A 19,184-nucleotide genomic window follows, 5' to 3' on the forward strand; every position below is an offset into this window, starting at 1 on the left:
TCCTAAAGTGCGTAATGCAGGTCACCAGGGCTTTAATTGTTGCGTGTAAGACATTTTCAGCTTGACTTTATATATTTACTTGTATAGCACCATCATATTTGCAGCAGTTTACAGACTCTCCCATATAGGGTTTACAATCTACATTCCCTATCTGTATGTCTTTGGAGTATGGGATTAAACTCACACAAACACAGGTAGAGCATACAAACTCCTTGCAGATGTTGTTCTTGGTCAGGTTTAAACCTAGGACTCCAGCGCTGCAAGGCTACTGTGCTAACCACTGAGCCTTTAACCACGAAATAGCTTCTTAAATGGATATTCCCATCTCAGACATTTATGGTAAATCTATGGAATATAACATAAATGTGTAATATATTTCGAGAACATAGTCAGTCTTGTGACTGCTGTGACCATGCATTCATAGCTATTCACTGGATACATTCACTTCTATTGGAGCTTGAGGTAGACAACAAGTTGAGGCTTGGGTGATCTCTTTTCTTAAAGAGGACCTTTTACCGATTTGGGCACAGGCAGTTCTATATACTGCTGGAAAGCTGACAGTGCGTTAAATTCAGCACACTGTCGGCTTTCCCGATCTGTGCCCCAGGTGAAGAGCTATCGGTCCTGGTACCGTAGCTCTTTACTGTCAGAAGGGCGTTCCTGACAGTCAATCAGGTACGTCCTTCTCCACAGCAGCGCCTATCGCGCTGTACTGTGTGAGTGGGGAGGAACGCCTCCCCCCCCCCCCCCCGATAATACTCGTCTATGGACGAGCACTGTGAGCAGAGGGAGGGGGCATTCCTCCCCGCTCACACTGTACAGCGCGATAGACGCTGCTGTGGAGAAGGACGTTCCTGACTGACTGTCAGAAACGCCCTTCTGACTGTAAAGAGTTACGGTACCGGTAGCTTTCCAGCAGTATATAGAACTGCCTGTGCCCAAATCGAAAACTCTGTCTTTAGACAGAAAGTTCGCAGAGGTTTCTTCTGCAGACTTTTAGTTTCAATTATACATATGGGGAAACCACTGGCATTTACATAGGTATAATTGACATGCTGCGATTTCCAAACTGTGCCAGTTTTGGAAATTGTTGCGTGTCCGCAGCGCAGTCTTTCTCTAGAATCCCATCCACTTTGCTTTGACTGCAAAATGTTGCTTTTGTTTCCGCTGTGGGCAAATCATGGTGTGGAGACATACAGAGGGTTTTTGCACTCTCCATTGGATGTATATTTGGAGGTACTGATTCCTAAAAGCATTGTTGTCTGGATGGAACCATGTTTAGAATTACAAAACTTAGGTTGAGGCCCCACATTATGGAAAAGCAACTATTTTTGTTGCAGATTTTGCTGGGTTTTGTTGAGCCAAACCTAGGAGTGGTTACAAGAGGAAAGGGAAATATATAGGAAGTTCTTATACTTCTACCTGCTGCTCAATCCACTCCTGGCTTTGGCTCAAAAAGCAGCAACTAAATCTGCAACAAAAAAGCTGCATTTCTGCAACGTGGAGCTTCAACCTTAGGGTTGATTCACACGGAGGAAAATAGTGAGGAATTTGGTGTGGAATTTCAGTGTTGTAAAAAAAGCCTCCCATTGTCTTCAATTGGTTCCACGGGGCACCAATATCTCTCCACAGTCAGAAGGGCATTTCTCACAGCTTAGCGTTATTGCTGAGTTGTGAGTAACGGCCCCCTCTGACAGTTGGGAGATATCGGTGGCACCAATATCTCCAACCCTGGGGCACACACCAGGAAACCAGACAGTGCGCTGAATTCAGCGCACTATCGACTTTCTATATAATACGTATGAGAACATGAAAGGTCCTCTTTAACATAATGTCTGACATGGGAAAACTTCTTTAGGCTTTACATTACCTGCAAAGTGGATGGCTAATCCCATCCACACATTACTGAAAAAAATCCGCAGAGGAAATGCTGTGAGTTCAAAAACATCTAAGTTTTTGAAAATATGTCAAAATAATGTCAATTATACCTATAGAAACTGGCATTTTCTGTATAGGTATAATACTGATAGAAAGTCCACAGAGGAAAACTCTTCAGACTTTCTATGAAAAATGCTATGGCTCACTATGTGGGTCCTTACCCTTAATCTCAAGAAGAGAAGATGAAAATATGTGTATTTTAGGCTTCAGAATTATGTCACTTCTTTATTGTTGTATCTATGGAAAGAGAAAAAGAGAGCTTCATTCACTCTAGAGAGAATAATTTTCAGTATTTTACTCTTTTATGGGCAGGGATCTGCATCTGGCACACACAGTTTCTTTTTATATAAGAAGTAATTATCTGCCTGGCAGAAATAAAGTACTATAAGCAGGGGTCAGCAACCTTTGATGTATTGGGCGCCATTTTTTTTTAAAGTCAAAGATGAAGCAGTCAGTGGGCAATGCAATAATTGTTAGAATGTCGACCCCTACATGAAAGTTAATTAATGAACACCATTAGGGAAACAGTAACCAATTAACTGGCTGATTAAACTATCATTTTAATGTGATCCTTGTCCATGACTTTTTTGTGCAATAATGATTCTTCGCTGGTGGATACGACTTTTGGCAGAGCACAGAATTGAGAGTGATGTGCAGTAAGCCAGCTTTGTGGGGGCAGAGGATGTTCCTCACATAGCCCAGTCTTCCTCACATGTGTCCAGCCTTGTTGAAATCAATACACACCTGTTCAGATCATGCTTTACTTTTGCACTTCAAGGAACAAAAATTTATTGCACAGGTAATTTCTGTCCTATGACTAGGCTAGGTCATAGCCTGGACACTAGGACACCATGCCTTAAGCTTTCTCCTTTCTGACCTGTCTAGATGGTCCATGAGAGAGAAGGTTTACCTGGAGCTACAGCATTTTAAACATCAGAGAGAACCCATTGGCGAGTAAATATGCTAGAAGTGACGACCTCGGCACAGGTTCCAGAGGTTGCTAAGCCCTGCTATAGAGAAATGGAGCTCTACCTCAAGCCAATGTTTGGCTTTCCATAGTCTACCAAGTTCTATATAGTAAGGCCACATAATGGTCCAAGTCCATGATAGGTCCAAGTCTTTATATACTATATGTATACTAAATATATTTAGTGTTATTTGGAATAGCTAAATATGCAAGCCTGTATAACTGTATTTTTCTTAGAAAAACTTTTATCACCATTCCTTCAAGGTCGCATACCACTAACTAAAACAAATTTTGCTTTTGCACATTCCTCTGCTTTGGAAACATTCAGCAAAGGTTGCTGTGGTCTTCCCAGCTTCTTATCTCTGGAGTTGCAAGTTTTGCATCTCCATGGGATACCTGTCACTGATGTGATTTATCCATTTTCTGCACATCTATGTTCAGGTTAGGCACCGCACATTTAAGTGCATATCTTAACAACAGCATTGCACACCTATTGAGGGTAAGTTTTTAATGTACAATAAAAAAAAGTTATCTCATATTGTAACTGTCATATGATAAAAGAAAACACAGGGTTTTGTTTACAAGCTGGACCAAAATACTTTTATTGTTTTATAGTAATTTCAGTGAGCCTAATAACAAATCTATGTACAAATCTCTGTACATATTTTATATGCACCAGGGTAAACTTTCCATTCTATATACGCTATGAAAGTTGCAATAAATCAAGTATTATCTGTTCACTGCCAAAAATCATAACCTGAACATCAAAAATGCCCTGGTTTGTCATAGAAGATATGTTGTGTGTCATTATTTACTTGTTGCATACCTGCTTGTTTGCTATGACCTGAGTTGCCTGTACATGCCACTTTCTACTAAAGGTTCTCCACTGCCCTGCCGCTGGTCATTGCCTAGCCATTCCTTACATTCTAAAAACTCACCTATGGCATCTCACATGTTTCAATGCATGTCTTTGCCTGGATTCAGTCATTTATCTGCAATATGGTCAGGATAATTCTCTGCGAAACAGTTAAGATTAATGGGACAGGTTTTTATTAAAGAAAAAAAAAGTATTGTAGGGGCATATTTACTAATCCAATTCACTTCAGACACTAATTCACATGACAGTAAAAATAGGTTGTGTGATGTACGTTTTGGTTTTTTTTTTCAACTGCCACACGGCCCCATTAATAAAACTGTAATTGTATGGGGGTTTTCACTTGATGATATTTTGACAGTTGTCACAGACAATCAAAATATAGGCCATGATATATTTTTGTCTGTTTTCATAGTGAAACTGGCCGCCCCTGGGATGAAAAGTTTTGCATTTTGACTGTGTGAATTGTAGGTCTAAACTGTACCAGATTTATCAAAGTTTATAATACTGTTTAATAAATCTGACATATATTTAGACTATGTAGTCTAACTTTACACCACTTATTAGCTGGCTTAGATTATGATAAAACGTAATTAAAATTTGGTTACTTTTTTAACGCACAGTATTGCAACAGCCCATGACTACTTTCTGATAAGCCAAGCCCATTTCATGAAAAGTCATTTCCCTTTTTATAAAAGTTATGTGTCCCTAAAAAGTGTCTAAAACACTTGATACATGTGGCACAAAGCATACTAGAAATATTTTTGGTGAAAATTACACAAAATTCTGGCGCATTTCGCTTTGTAAATCTACACCTTAATGTCCAGTGTCTCAAATTTGAAATGGTATGATATATTTTAGCCCCCTGCTAAGATCTTTTTCCTGGTTTATAGACACATTTTTACAAAGAATAGGCATTTACTTACAAGATTGCATTTTTATACTCTTAAAGTATACAAAGAGAATGTAACTAGTACTGTTTGAAAACCTTATAGTTACAGTTACTATATAGATGCTATAGTGATGCAGTAAAATGATCTTCTCTCACCCTTATCCTTTATTTCTGAAGTATTCTCTTTAAAGAGGACCTTTCACCACTTTTGGGCACATGCAGTGTTATATACTGCTGGAAAGCTGACAGTGCGCTGAATTCAGCGCACTGTCGGCTTTCCCGATATGTGCCCGGTGTAAAGAGCTTACGGTGCCGGTACCGTAGTGCTCTATGGTCAGAAGGGCGTTTCTGACCATTAGCCAGGAACGTCCTTCTGCCTCGCGGCGCCAATCGCGCTGTGCTGTGGAGCGGGGAGGAACTCCCCCCTCCCGCTCCTGATAATGCTCCTCTATGGACGAGCTGTGTGAGCAGAGGGAGGGGGCGTTCCTTCCCGCTCCACAGTACAGTGCGATTGGCGCCGCGAGGCAGAAGGACGTTCCTGGCTAATGGAAAGCTAATGGAAAGCTGAATTCAGCGCACTGTCAGCTTTCCAGCAGTATATAACACTGCATGTGCCCAAAAGTGGTGAAAGGTCCTCTTTAAAGGGGTTGTCCAGGATAAACTGATAATTATCCCCTAAACTAAACTCCTTCGCCACGGTCATGTTCCAAGAATCTGCGGAATTCTCCTCCCACTTTGTATTATTCCCCCTATCCATGGTTACTTTTTTAACGCACAGTATTGCAACAGCCCATGACTACTTTCTGATTGGCCCCCTAGGGCCCTCAGTCCCCTTCCTACGTAGAGCCTGCCTATGCCCTCTCCTTGCCCTCCTGTGTCTTGTCCTTGTCGTGTCCCGATCCCTTATGTGTTTTCTGTTTTTTTTCGTTTGGTACCCCTTGGTCATTCCGGCTTGGGGGTCCTTCTTCCCCTGTTATATTTTGCTTGTTCTTACTGCAACTTGTGTACAAGCCGATGTACTGGACCCTTTTGGGCCTTATCTTTCTTTCTTATATGGCTTGCCATTGTTTTGTTGTGTTTTGTATTTTGTAAAACTTTAATAAAGATTGATTACACCTAAACTCTTTCCCCACACCTAACTTCTAATTTACTTCCATATCCCTGGAGTGGTGACATGACCACTCCAGGGACACTTTCTGATAATCTGCTGACGTTCTGTTTCAACGCTTCCGAAACGGAATGTCACCATCACTCTTCCCCTTCCTCTATCTCCTGCAACACTTACCAGGAAACCGGTCCTCCCCCTCTACCTGTCTACTGGCAGTGGGCGGAATAGGTTAGCCAAGGAAATGGGGAGAGTGGGAGGGGCTAGTAATGGGCGGGATCACTAATCAGTGAGGGTGGGAGGGGTTAGGTTACTGGCACAGAGGGATTTGTAATGGAGTGAGAGATGAGAGAGGGGGGCTGAGTGAGAGGGAGTTAGTGCAGCAGCTTATACAGGAAGTCTGCACAGCAGGAACGTAACAGCACGTAAACAAACACAGAGGATGCAGCAGCAACCAGAGACATCCAGAAATCAATATAATCTGCAATAATTGCTAAAGGTATATGGGTCTATTTATTAACCCATCAGTAGCACTGACAGACCTTTATAAAAAAAAAAAAAAAAAAAAAAAGATTTTCTTCCCGGAAAACCCCTTTAAGGGCCTCATGTGCATAAACGTTTTACAGTCCCTGCACATTGTACAAAAATACGCGCAGCAGAAATGCTGTGATATTCAAAACCATTGCTGTTTTGGAAATTGCAGTATGTCAATTATACCTACGGAAATGACAGTAGTTTCCCTATAGGTATAATTGAAGCAGAAAGTCCAGTGAGGAAACCTCTGTGGTTGCATGAAAAAAATGTGGTGCGTTTCCATCACAATCTTTCCTAGATAGATTTTTTTTACTGCAGACCTCTACATGGAGCCTTATTCTAACTATTCCTGATAGTATTTAATTTTTTGTATCTGTGTGGTAAGACTTGAGACAAAATTTTGCCCTTTTGGGGAGTGAGACAGGATGGCATGATGGCAGAATGAACTATGGCAGATATGAGTAACAACACTCTGTCAGGTTCTCCACTTTCACACTTTTCCAAACATGTATATAGGCCTCAGTGTCAAACATTAAAGGATCAAAACAGTGTTTGTTCAATAATTCTATAAAAAGTCTAGCATGCCTGTGAACACTAAACTGTTTCTCCTCGAATGGTGACCGAGCGCAGGTGTGTAAAAAGCCTTAGTTTACTGTACTTTATTATGACTGTAAAATGGGTATTTTCTTACCTATGTAAAATAAGAATGCAAACAATTAGTTATCTTTTCATAATATTTAGGGATCCCAGACGGTAACATTAAATTTGATCAACTTGTCAATCATCTCCTTACAGGAAATTCTAACATTGTCCAAAATGAAGCTTATTTTGCCGGCTCTAGTTCTTTTGTTCTTGGGAGTGATCAGCGATGTCACTGCTCAGAGGACCCGTACAAAACGTGAGCTAGCCCCAGGACTTCACAGCCTTGGTATGAGAGACGCAGGGGGTTCATACTGCCAACAGAGAGGGTCTTGTTGCCCAGGAAGAGATGATGCCTGCACTGTTCCGTATTTGGATACTATCTGTTACTGTGATCTGTTCTGCAATAGAACTGTGTCAGACTGCTGTCCTGACTTCTGGGGATACTGCTTGGGTATTAGCCCCCCACCAAACATCAGGAAAGGTACGTGACACAACCAATATATTTAATGTTGGAAACATATTAGAATTAGGACATGTTTGTTTTAAAATAATGTACATGGTGTGTAGACGTTGGAGGTAAAATATATTATACATAATCACACTTGATTCAGTTAAACTACTACTATAACATTGTATGTATACCACTATTTAACCTTAGAACTTCAACCTTGGAATTGTAACTTAATCCCATGTAAAAATGATGAGCAAATGCCACAATATTATGATCTGTGGGAGTCCAACCACCAAAGGGCCCCCACAATAACAAAAAATGAGGCAACTGGATACCTTTTGGCTTATTTTCTACACAATGCCCAACCCAGGCCAGAATTGGATCAGCTTTTCTGTTTTTTCAGTGGGGTTTAAGCCAGTCAGACCCCAAATGATTAGTAAGTATTGGCGTGTCCTACTGCTGATGTCTGGTCTTGCTTCTGTGGGAGCTCAAATTACACTTACATTGTCACCTGCCTGACAGCAGAATGGAATTAAACCATTGTCTGGTCAAGGCAGGCAGCAGAATTTCATATTGAAATCTGGTATGTGTATGAATAGAGTCCAATATGGCTGAGTTCACACAGAGTTTTTTTGGTCAGGAAACTGACTCAAATTCCTCCTCCAAAAAAATGCCTCACTATACAGTCCATTTTTTGTGAGATCACAATGTACATTTTTCCCTATCAGTATGTTTTTGGAATATGGGATGGAAATCCATGCAAATACAGGGAGAACATACAAACTCCATGCAGATGGGTTTTTGACATGGCGGGATTTGTATAGCAGGACTCCAGCGCTGCAAGGCTGCAGTGCTAACCACTGAGTCACTGTGTGGCCCTGTTATGGTGAGGCATTTTTAGGAGGAGGAATTTGAGTCAGTTTCCTGACCAAATTCCTGACCAAAAGCTCAAATATCACCCTTCAATTTTTGCAATATTTTATAGATTAGATATTAGAATATCTTTTTCAAGCAATTCCATTATAACACAATTCCGCATTCACCTTTGAAGAATCTTTATGCATATCATTGAAGTCTGAGTATGTATTACATTGAGCAACAAGGAGATGCACTGAAGAGAGAAGGAAGGCACATTAGCAACATTTTGGGGTCTATTTCCAAACATGCTTGAGAAAATAGAGAGGCCCCAAAACTTCACTAGTGTTCCTTCGTGCCCTCTAACTCCTCAACTGCACCTCTTCATGTACGACTTCATGCAGTATACACTTAGACTGCAATGATATGTAGTTTATTACAGAGGTGAATATGGAATTATTCTATAACAATATTGCTGAATAAAGTCTGTAATTGAAATATTTGATTTATAAAGTGAAATGCATTAGAGATGGCTGTCCTCTATTACTTTAGTACGGTAGTGTGGACAGAACTATTTATAAATAGAGAAGAGTCTAAAATTGATGCAAACACAGTAAAGCAATGTCATTTTTAAATTCATGATTTTATGATATTACTAGAAATGATATAATTAGAAATTATACAGAAAATAGTGATCTGCCTGCTGTTGTAGCATAGCTTGAAAACAATCCTTCAGGTTTATAAATTCTTGAGCTAGACATGTACATGCATGCAAGCTGTGCAACTACAATAACTGACCAATGTCAGAGACCCAGAGCTGAGAGTGGCTATATTAATAGTCACAGTTTCCCCCTTACATTCCTAAACTAATTGCTATTTGTTGAGAGTCAGTCTGTGTCATGCTGATGTCTTTAGTCTCTTGCATGGCTAACCTTCTAGCGCTGGTGTTGTGACCAGGACCAATTCATTCTGCTGTCCTTTTATTTTTAGGATCCAAACTGCCCCATGCAAATATATTTTAAGTCTATGGCCCCATGTGGCAGGCCACCACAAAAAAGTGCTGCGGGAAAAACTGCATCGGAAACACATTGCGGTTTTCCCTGCACCATTTTTCCCAGAAAGTACTTTCTGCATCAATTATACCTATACAGAAACCGCTGTGGGTATTTTTTTGCAATGTGTGAATGGGATTGCGAGGACTGTAAAACGCAGCGGTTTTTGCAGCAACATTTCTGCTGTGGCAAAAACCACAACATTTTACAGTCCCTGCAAAGTGGATAGGATTTTAGCGAATTCCATCGACATATTGCAGAAAAATTCTCACAGCGGAAACTCTGCAATTTACAAAACTGTTTGGGGTGTTTCCCTATTTCCCTATTCGGACTTCCTGTGAAAAGTGCTGCGGGTAAAGTGTGACGTGTTGCTGCCGCAGTTTTTTTCCCACAGCAATTTTTTATGTGGCCCACAACATGAGTCCTTAGACTAAATGGGGATTCTGGTGTACTGTTTGTCAGATTATTCATTTCTATTGCAAGTTTAATGAAAATGTATGAAACTGCCAAACTACTTTGTGTTTCAGTTCATTTGTTGACGACTTTTCTTTTACTTCGCTTGCTGCTAGTGAGTAGACATATAATAGTGCAATGGAAATTTACTTTATATTTTGCAAATGGACTTTTCTTGTCCCCTCTTCAAACTTAAAACTGTATTCAAATAATATCAAGTTATCAACTAAATAGGTGACAACCTGTAGATTGGTGGGGGTTCCTTGCACTGGGTTGAATTGAGTAGCAGGTCAAACATGTACACTGCCGCTTTATTAGTTTATATACTATGTGCTTTCTATAGTACTACTGAGGATAGCTGATTGATGTACTCTGTTCCATAGATAATAAGTGAAATGATTGCCAGTGACCATGCTCAATCTGGCTCTCCATCCAAATGAGGAGACTAGGGACCCCCATTCTTGTCTTCATTGTGGGTCCCAGCAGTCGGACCATCACTGATCAAGTTATCACCTATCCAGTAGACAGCAGCTAATTTCATTTTACTACAATATTCCCTTAGGTTAAGGCCATGTGTTGCAGAAACAGATACAGCAATTTGAAATGACAATGTACCTTTGGTATTCGCTATGTATGTGTATATTGATGATAGAGGTTGAATAAGGGACAGATATTCCTATCAGCACTTAGTTATTGTGTTGCTAAAGAGAACTTAAGAACTTGCTTATATTAAAAGAAGGCACAATAGGTTAATAACGTATATAACAAAAGTGTTCAGCACACCACTCACTACACAATAGCAAAAAAAGTGATATAACAGTTACACCTTAGTAAAGTATATTATAGTATTTATTACTATCACAAGTGTTGCCAGAAAATTAAAAGTTGTTTGAAAGTTTAAATTTAGCTCTAAAATGCAGCATTTTTTCCCATAAACTTTTATGGAATGACCCAGGCCACAAAATACAGAACAGGTCATGGGGCAACATGGTGGCTCAGTGGTTAGCACTGCAGCCTTGCAGTGCTGGAGTCCTGGGTTTGAATCCCGCCAGGAACAACACCTGAAAGGAGTTTGTATGTTCTCCCCGTGTTTGCGTGGATTTCCTCTCATTCTACAAAGACGTACTGATATATGAGGCTATATATATATATATATTGTATATATATATATGCTATATGCGGCTCACAATCTGTTAAAAAAAAGGAACAGGTTCTATTCTTTGAATGAATGAGGCTGCAAACGCACAGTTAGTTCACAGGCAGCACACGGATGACATCCATATGTCGCCCATTCATCAGCTGTGCCGTTCATTCATGGATGGCAGCTATCACATGGTCATGGTCAATCCAGCTAAGTGCTGTCAATATCAGTTCAGGCAAGATGGCAGCACTAATAACATGGACATAAAATAGATTTAAAAAATAACTATAAAAATATCTGTTTTTTATTGATAAAAATACTGCCATGCAGGATATGGGGGCATTTTGATATCATTCATTTGAGTAGTCAATGCATGGTTTAAAAAAGTTGGGAAATTGGTGATTTAGGAATAGTAAGAGGGCATTCACACGGAGTAACGTGGCACTGATTCTGGCACAATAACTCGTGTAAAAATCAGAGCAGTAAAACAGAATCCCATTGAATTCAATGGGTTCCATTTAACGTGCGTAACACATTGAAATCAATGAGTTAAAAAGCCTCCCATTGCTTTCAATGTGTTATGAGCATTAAATGGGACCTATTGAAGTCAATGGGATTCTGTTTTACAGCGCTGATTTTTACTCGAGTTATTGTGCCAGACTCAGCGCCGCATTACTCTGTGTGAATGCCCCCTAACTGGTGCCACATTGCCGCGCAGGCAGTTGGTAATGGCAGAGGCCAGTTTATTTTGCCTGGAATACTACCACATACTACTATAGGTTTACTGATATCTAGTTTGATGGGTAGCTAAAAGCAATACAAACCAAGTATCTTTGCTCAGTAAGGATTTAACAGCTTTAGTCTTTAGACTGTACGCCATCCTAATCTTTTTCCTGCATTTACAGCTTACTTAGGGAAATACTTTTCTAGAACCTGTAGTAAAACCCAATTACATTGTGTAAAGGGATTAAAGTGCTTGGTTAAGCTGAATGCTAAACTAATTTCCATTATAGTTACATGTGCAAGTTTCAATTCCTCTCCATGAAATAGAAATGAACTAATTTATCGTCCAATTTCCTCTATTTCACCTTGATGTGTGGTCCAAGTTATAAAAAAAATAAACAAGCTGTAAACAACAAAACATGAAAAGAAGAATCATTGCTCCCCTGTCCATTCTCCTGGCAATGTAGCATTGATGGTTCCCTTTGTCTCTCTCTACATGTGCACGGCATAATACTGCTGCAGCCGGTTAATGGCCACAGCAGTCACTTGTCCAGTTATATGTCTGCCGTGTATGTGAGGAAAAAGTGCTACAAAGTAAAAATTCTTTAAAAAATAGAAGTGTAAATAGATTTTTGTAAATTAAAATAAAAATCTAAATGAAATAATGATTTGGTTTAACTACTGTTTGTCTTCCAAACAGCATCAATCCTTCTCAGCGCACACAGCTTTTGAAAGGACTTGGTAGGGAGAACTAACCACAGATTATCTGTGGATGTAGGCTAGGTCAAATCCTTCTGTCTCTTCATGTTATCCCAGACAGACCTGGTGGTCACTCCAAATATTGATGTGATTTAGATTTTTAGGCATTGTGTTCTGCCTAAAATACTTGCATAGTCGAAACAATGCCAGACTCAGCAAGTTTACCCTAAAGTATGTGTATTCCTATTTTCCAGCCCCTGATTCTCTTGTAATGTTTGATAACATCCACCTTGTATAGTGTCTGTGGTCACAGATGCATTATTGCTCAGTTCCACCATTCGAGTCCTCTTGTATACAAGTAACAGTGTGATTTCTGCTACTTTGCAAGTAAGCTATGTTTCTTCACACCAACAATGAACACATTAAAGGGATTCAATCATTAAAACTGCATTTTTTTCTCGCTAACACTTAGGAATATCCTTAAGAAAGGCTATTCTTCTCATACCTTTAAAAGCCTTCTCTATGCCTCCGTTCCACAGATAATAGAGATGAGCGAACAGTGTTCTATCGAACACATGTTAGATCGGATATCAGGGTGTTCGCCATGTTCGAATCGAATCGAACACCACGTGGTAAAGTGCGCCAAAATTCGATTCCCCTCCCACCTTCCCTGGCGCCTTTTTTGCACCAATAACAGCGCAGGGGAGGTGGGACAGGAACTACGACACTGGGGGCATTGAAAAAAATTGGAAAAAGTCATTGGCTGCCGAAATCAGGTGACCTCCATTTTAGACGAATAGTGGATTTCAAATCCGGGTCATATGAGAATGTGAACTTTGTGACTATGAGACAGGGATAGCTGTACAGGCAGGGATAGCTAGGGATAACCTTTATTTAGGGGGGAATGTTATTAAAAATAACTTTTTGGGGCTCTATCGGGTGTGTAATTGTGATTTTTGTGAGATAAACTTTTTCCCATAGGGATGCATTGGCCAGCGCTGATTGGCCGAATTCCGTACTCTGGCCAATCAGTGCTGGCCAATGCATTCTATTAGCTTGATGAAGCAGAGTGTGCACAAGGGTTCAAGCGCACCCTCGGCTCTGATGTAGCAGAGCCGAGGCTGCACAAGGGTTCAAGCGCACCCTCGGCTCTGATGTAGGAGAGCCGAGGGTGCACTTGAACCCTTGTGCACCCTCAGCTCTGCTACATCAGAGCCGAGGGTGCGCTTGAACCCTTGTGCACACTCTGCTTCATCAAGCTAATAGAATGCATTGGCCAGCGCTGATTGGCCAATGTATTCTATTAGCCTGATGAAGTAGAGCTGAATGTGTGTGCTAAGCACACACATTCAGCTCTACTTCATCGGGCTAATAGAATGCATTGGCCAGCGCTGATTGGCCAGAGTACGGAACTCGACCAATCAGCGCTGGCTCTGCTGGAGGAGGCGGAGTCTAAGATCGCTCCACACCAGTCTCCATTCAGGTCCGACCTTAGACTCCGCCTCCTCCGGCAGAGCCAGCGCTGATTGGCCGAAGGCTGGCCAATGCATTCCTATGCGAATGCAGAGACTTAGCAGTGCTGAGTCAGTTTTGCTCAACTACACATCTGATGCACACTCGGCACTGCTACATCAGATGTAGCAATCTGATGTAGCAGAGCCGAGGGTGCACTAGAACCCCTGTGCAAACTCAGTTCACGCTAATAGAATGCATTGGCCAGCGCTGATTGGCCAATGCATTCTATTAGCCCGATGAAGTAGAGCTGAATGTGTGTGCTAAGCACACACATTCAGCACTGCTTCATCACGCCAATACAATGCATTAGCCAGTGCTGATTGGCCAGAGTACGGAATTCGGCCAATCAGCGCTGGCTCTGCTGGAGGAGGCGGAGTCTAAGGTCGGACCTGAATGGAGACTGGTGTGGAGCGATCTTAGACTCCGCCTCCTCCAGCAGAGCCAGCGCTGATTGGTCGAGTTCCGTACTCTGGCCAATCAGCGCTGGCCAATGCATTCTATTAGCCCGATGAAGTAGAGCTGAATGTGTGTGCTTAGCACACACATTCAGCTCTACTTCATCAGGCTAATAGAATACATTGGCCAATCAGCGCTGGCCAATGCATTCTATTAGCTTGATGAAGCAGAGTGTGCACAAGGGTTCAAGCGCACCCTCGGCTCTGATGTAGCAGAGCTGAGGGTGCACAAGGGTTCAAGTGCACCCTCGGCTCTCCTACATCAGAGCCGAGGGTGCGCTTGAACCCTTGTGCAGCCTCGGCTCTGCTACATCAGAGCCGAGGGTGCGCTTGAACCCTTGTGCACACTCTGCTTCATCAAGCTAATAGAATGCATTGGCCAGCACTGATTGGCCAGAGTACGGAATTCGGCCAATCAGCGCTGGCCAATGCATTCTATTAGCCCGATGAAGTAGAGCTGAATGTGTGTGCTAAGCACACACATTCAGCACTGCTTCATCACGCCAATGCAATGCATTAGCCAGTGCTGATTGGCCAGAGTACGGAATTCGGCCAATCAGCGCTGGCTCTGCTGGAGGAGGCGGAGTCTAAGATCGCTCCACACCAGTCTCCATTCAGGTCCGACCTTAGACTCCGCCTCCTCCAGCAGAGCCAGCGCTGATTGGCCGAATTCCGTACTCTGGCCAATCAGCACTGGCTAATGCATTGTATTGGCGTGATGAAGCAGTGCTGAATGTGTGTGCTTAGCACACACATTCAGCTCTACTTCATCGGGCTAATAGAATGCATTGGCCAATCAGCGCTGGCCAATGCATTCTATTAGCGTGAACTGAGTTTGCACAGGGGTTCTAGTGCACCCTCGGCTCTGCTACATCAGATTGCTACATCTGATGTAGCAGTGCCGAGTGTGCATCAGATGTGTAGTTGAGCAAAACTGACTCAGCACTGCTAAGTCTGCATTCGCATAGGAATGCATTGGCCAGCCTTCGGCCAATCAGCGCTGGCTCTGCCGGAGGAGGCGGAGTCTAAGGTCGGACCTGAATGGAGACTGGTGTGGAGCGATCTTAGACTCCGCCTCCTCCAGCAGAGCCAGCGCTGATTGGTCGAGTTCCGTACTCTGGCCAATCAGCACTGGCCAATGCATTTCTATGGGGAAAAGTTAGCTTGCGAAAATCGCAAACTGACAGGGATTTCCATGAAATAAAGTGACTTTTATGCCCCCAGACATGCTTCCCCTGCTGTCCCAGTGTCATTCCAGGGTGTTGGTATCATTTCCTGGGGTGTCATAGTGGACTTGGTGACCCTCCAGACACGAATTTGGGTTTCCCCCTTAACGAGTTTATGTTCCCCATAGACTATAATGGGGTTCGAAACCCATTCGAACACTCGAACAGTGAGCGGCTGTTCGAATCGAATTTCGAACCTCGAACATTTTAGTGTTCGCTCATCTCTAATAGATATCCTGGGTAGCTGCAACTTGATGCCGGTGCAGTGGTGTATCACATTGAAAGCAATAGTTAAAAAAGCCTCCCATTGAGTTCAATGGGTAGCGTGCATAAGACCGAACCCATTGAAGTCAATGGGATTCTGTTTTACTGTGCTCATTCTGACATGTGATTACATGTCAGAATGAGCGGAGCCTTACTCTGTCTGAAAGCAGCCTTGCAGTGTAGGCATGAAACTAAAATTATGACTGTTGGATTGTGAAAAGCAAAAATCTAAAAAAAATCCTAAAATTCTTAACAAGAGATTAGTCTTGGTCTTAAAGGGGTTAAATTAGTGTTACTATATAAAATATATAAATCCTTCGCCAAACTACTTGGCTTACAAGCACTGTTTCCTGAACGGATATTTTCTTTAAGTAAAAGTGTAATGTCAGCCACATAACAGGAATCTTTATGAAAAAAACTACACAAAATCAGGAAAGATTCATTATGGCACTGCCCAAACTATAGAGGTATTGTTAACACTTACAGCCAGTATATTGCTGAAAGCAGAAACAAGCTAGACAAAAATAATCCAATGCCAAAAAAATTCTTAATAATCCTGAAGAGATATAGACACCTATCAGACACCTTGATATCACACTATTACTGGTTGTTGAAGGAGGAAAAGGTCTTTCATCCCATCCAATTCCATGCAAAGGGATGATAAGAGATGATCTTTATGTTCTTGAACCTATAGCAAGGACTTCCTATAAAAAAATTGCCCCCCCCCAACACAAATTTTGCCCCCCACCTTTTGTAGTTACAGTACAAATACTCAGCAAGACCTGGGGAATGGGCCTGGGATAAATGGAAAGACACAATATAGTTAGTAATCAAGGGTCATTTATGGATACCCTTGGAAAGTATTTATTATTATTATTGCATTTTTTGACTTCTTTTTTTTTTTTTTTTTTACACAAAAATACAAAAGTAACACTTTATTATAAATTTGTCGCAGTGTTTCTTCTGTAGTGTATGTAATTCCTGTACATTTCAGGCTGCACTGTCCTGCTTAGCAGGAAATCTGTGAGAAAGCGCGTCTGACAGCTTAATTTGTATACAGTGTCTATAAGTTTCTAAACTCTTATTCTAGCGATTCCCATGCCCACTTTGTGGTAAAACCCACACTGCAGACACGCCGCAATTTCCAAAACCGGCACGGTTTTGGAAATTGCAGCATGTCAATTATACCTATGGAAACACTGGTGGTTTTCCCCCTAGGTATAATTGAAACAAAAAAGTCCACAGTGGAAACTTCTGCGAAATTTCTGTCTGAAGCGCTGCAGGAAGAACCACAATTCATCGCCACCGCGGTTTTTCCCACATCGCTTTTTTGCTGCGGGATGCCACGTGGGGCCTTAGCCTTAAAGAGGATCTTCCACCAATTCAAGTTTGTTGCACCTGTTAATAGATGTCCTGATTCCAGTGCAGTTGTAATTTTCTTTCCCACCTTCACTGTTCCTGAGCAACAAGCGTGAATTAGAGGCAGTCGGTGTCAGAGCTCAGACTTGCAGCATTTGCCTGCTCCTGCCTAAGGTTGCTTTCACATGGTCAGTGTATGATCAGTGATTTTCATCAGTGATTGTGTGGCAAAACTAGGGATGGGTTAAAAACACAGAACAGGTACAAATATTTCTATTATACCTGAGATCTGTGTAGTCTCCACTCCACGTGTGAAAGCAGCCTAATACTGCCCTCCTGACAGTATAGAGTCTAAATTGACTATCAGGCACCAAAATTAACAGTGTTGTTTGCTTTGTAATAGTAGGGTATAGAGAAAAAATTCTAACTGTACCAGAATCTGTGGAGCAGCACCTATTAATTGTTGTAAAGAACTGGACGCGGAAGTCGTGAAAGATCCTCTTTAGGTTGGGATTCCATGGGCCAGAAATTCTGTGATTTGCCCGCAGCAGAAACGCTGCTGGAAAAATCGCAGCGATTTACAGTACAGACAAAGTGGATGGGATTCAAGCGAATTCTATGCCCACTTTGTGGTAAAATGATATATCTGCCCCTGTTAATGGTGAGGTTGTTTGGATAGCCATAAATTTAATGTTCCATATAGAAAAAAACTGATGGTCCGGCAACTCTCCGTTTTGAATAAAATTTAACTTTTAATGGACTCCATAAAAATATCCAAACCATGAAGAATACAAATAAGTGAACAAAAGAAAAAAACAAAAAAAGACCCCCTTTTTAGGGGGTCTTTTTTTGTTTTGTTTGTTTTTTTCTTTTGTTCACTTATTTGTATTCTTCATGGTTTGGTCAGTTTTATGAAGTCCATTAAAAGTTAAATTTTATTCAAAACGGAGAGTTGCCGGACCATCAGTTTTTTCTATATGAAATCAAATTTGATAGCACCCCTGGAGTGAAGTGCTGGCCGTGCACCCCAAAGATTATTTTTGTCCTCTTTAACGAAGGTTTGCAGAAACTATTTTTTCTACATTTTTTTTATAAATTTAATGTGTATGGTCAGCTTAAGACACCTACTCAGATCCAAACATGTAAATGCAAGCTTAATACCTGGTGTGGTGCAAGTACAAATAGTATGTAAAATAAGCAAAACATGCTCATTACCATATATGCAAATATGTCCAAATGTATCATTATAGCAAGTTGCAGAACAGTCTCCCTAAAAGACTAGCCCTGCTTGTCCAATTGATCAATTTAAAAAAAAATTCTCTCTGGCCCCTTTTGACAGAGAGGAAATACCCACTCGGGTAGGTGCTGGCAGATACAGGTCACAAGCTGAGGTAGGTAACTGCAGCTGACTGAATGGGCATTTCCTGTGTGTTAAAGGGTACCTGGGGAATAGTGGTAGGGCTGGGCCATTATGACCTAAATCAAAATCACAATTATTTGAACACTTCACCTTGAGTATGATAATTTTATGGCAATCCTCTTTTTACCATTGTGCCATGCCCCCTACTTTTCATGCCAAACCATGCCACTGGAATTTGGTTTCAGTGATTCACATATCAGCCGTCATGACTGGATAGCGCACAGTTAGTGACATATCCTTTAGACTATGGGAACCTGAAACAGGATTATCTAAATGTAAAATAATTGTAATAATTGATGACCAGTCGATTAAATTTGATTTTCAGTTATTTTTCACTGAATTTCCCAGCACTAAGTAATGGTCTTCTAAATGTAGGAGCAGAGAAATACTGAAAGGGTTGTCTGATGGCAGAAAAAGACGTATTGTAGTTTAAACTGCATGAATTCCTTGATTCCAGTGGCACGTGACACGGTCTCAGAAATTCTGTACTTTGCTATGACGATCTGGCAAAGCCAAAGAGCTTTTTTTTTTTTTTTTTTTTTTTTTCTTTTATTAACCTTCTCTGTATTGGTGAAGTGTTTTATTGTTCCAGTGCAGCTAAAGCAATTTTACATTGCTA

At 41.3% G+C, this 19,184-nt stretch overlaps 1 protein-coding gene across 1 annotated transcript in view; it reads left to right on the forward strand.

The window, feature by feature from the left end:
• TINAGL1 (tubulointerstitial nephritis antigen like 1) overlaps positions 1–19,184 on the forward strand; it is a 60,245-nt gene that overhangs the window by 14,652 nt on the left and 26,409 nt on the right. Inside the window, exon 2 of the mRNA XM_075264693.1 lies at positions 7,106–7,433. Coding sequence (XP_075120794.1) covers positions 7,127–7,433 — 307 coding nt within the window. The 5' untranslated portion in view covers positions 7,106–7,126. The remainder of the gene's footprint in view (positions 1–7,105; positions 7,434–19,184) is intronic.

The sequence above is a fragment of the Leptodactylus fuscus genome, chromosome 2 (assembly GCF_031893055.1).
Source record: "Leptodactylus fuscus isolate aLepFus1 chromosome 2, aLepFus1.hap2, whole genome shotgun sequence".
NCBI classification, from domain to species: domain Eukaryota; kingdom Metazoa; phylum Chordata; class Amphibia; order Anura; family Leptodactylidae; genus Leptodactylus; species Leptodactylus fuscus.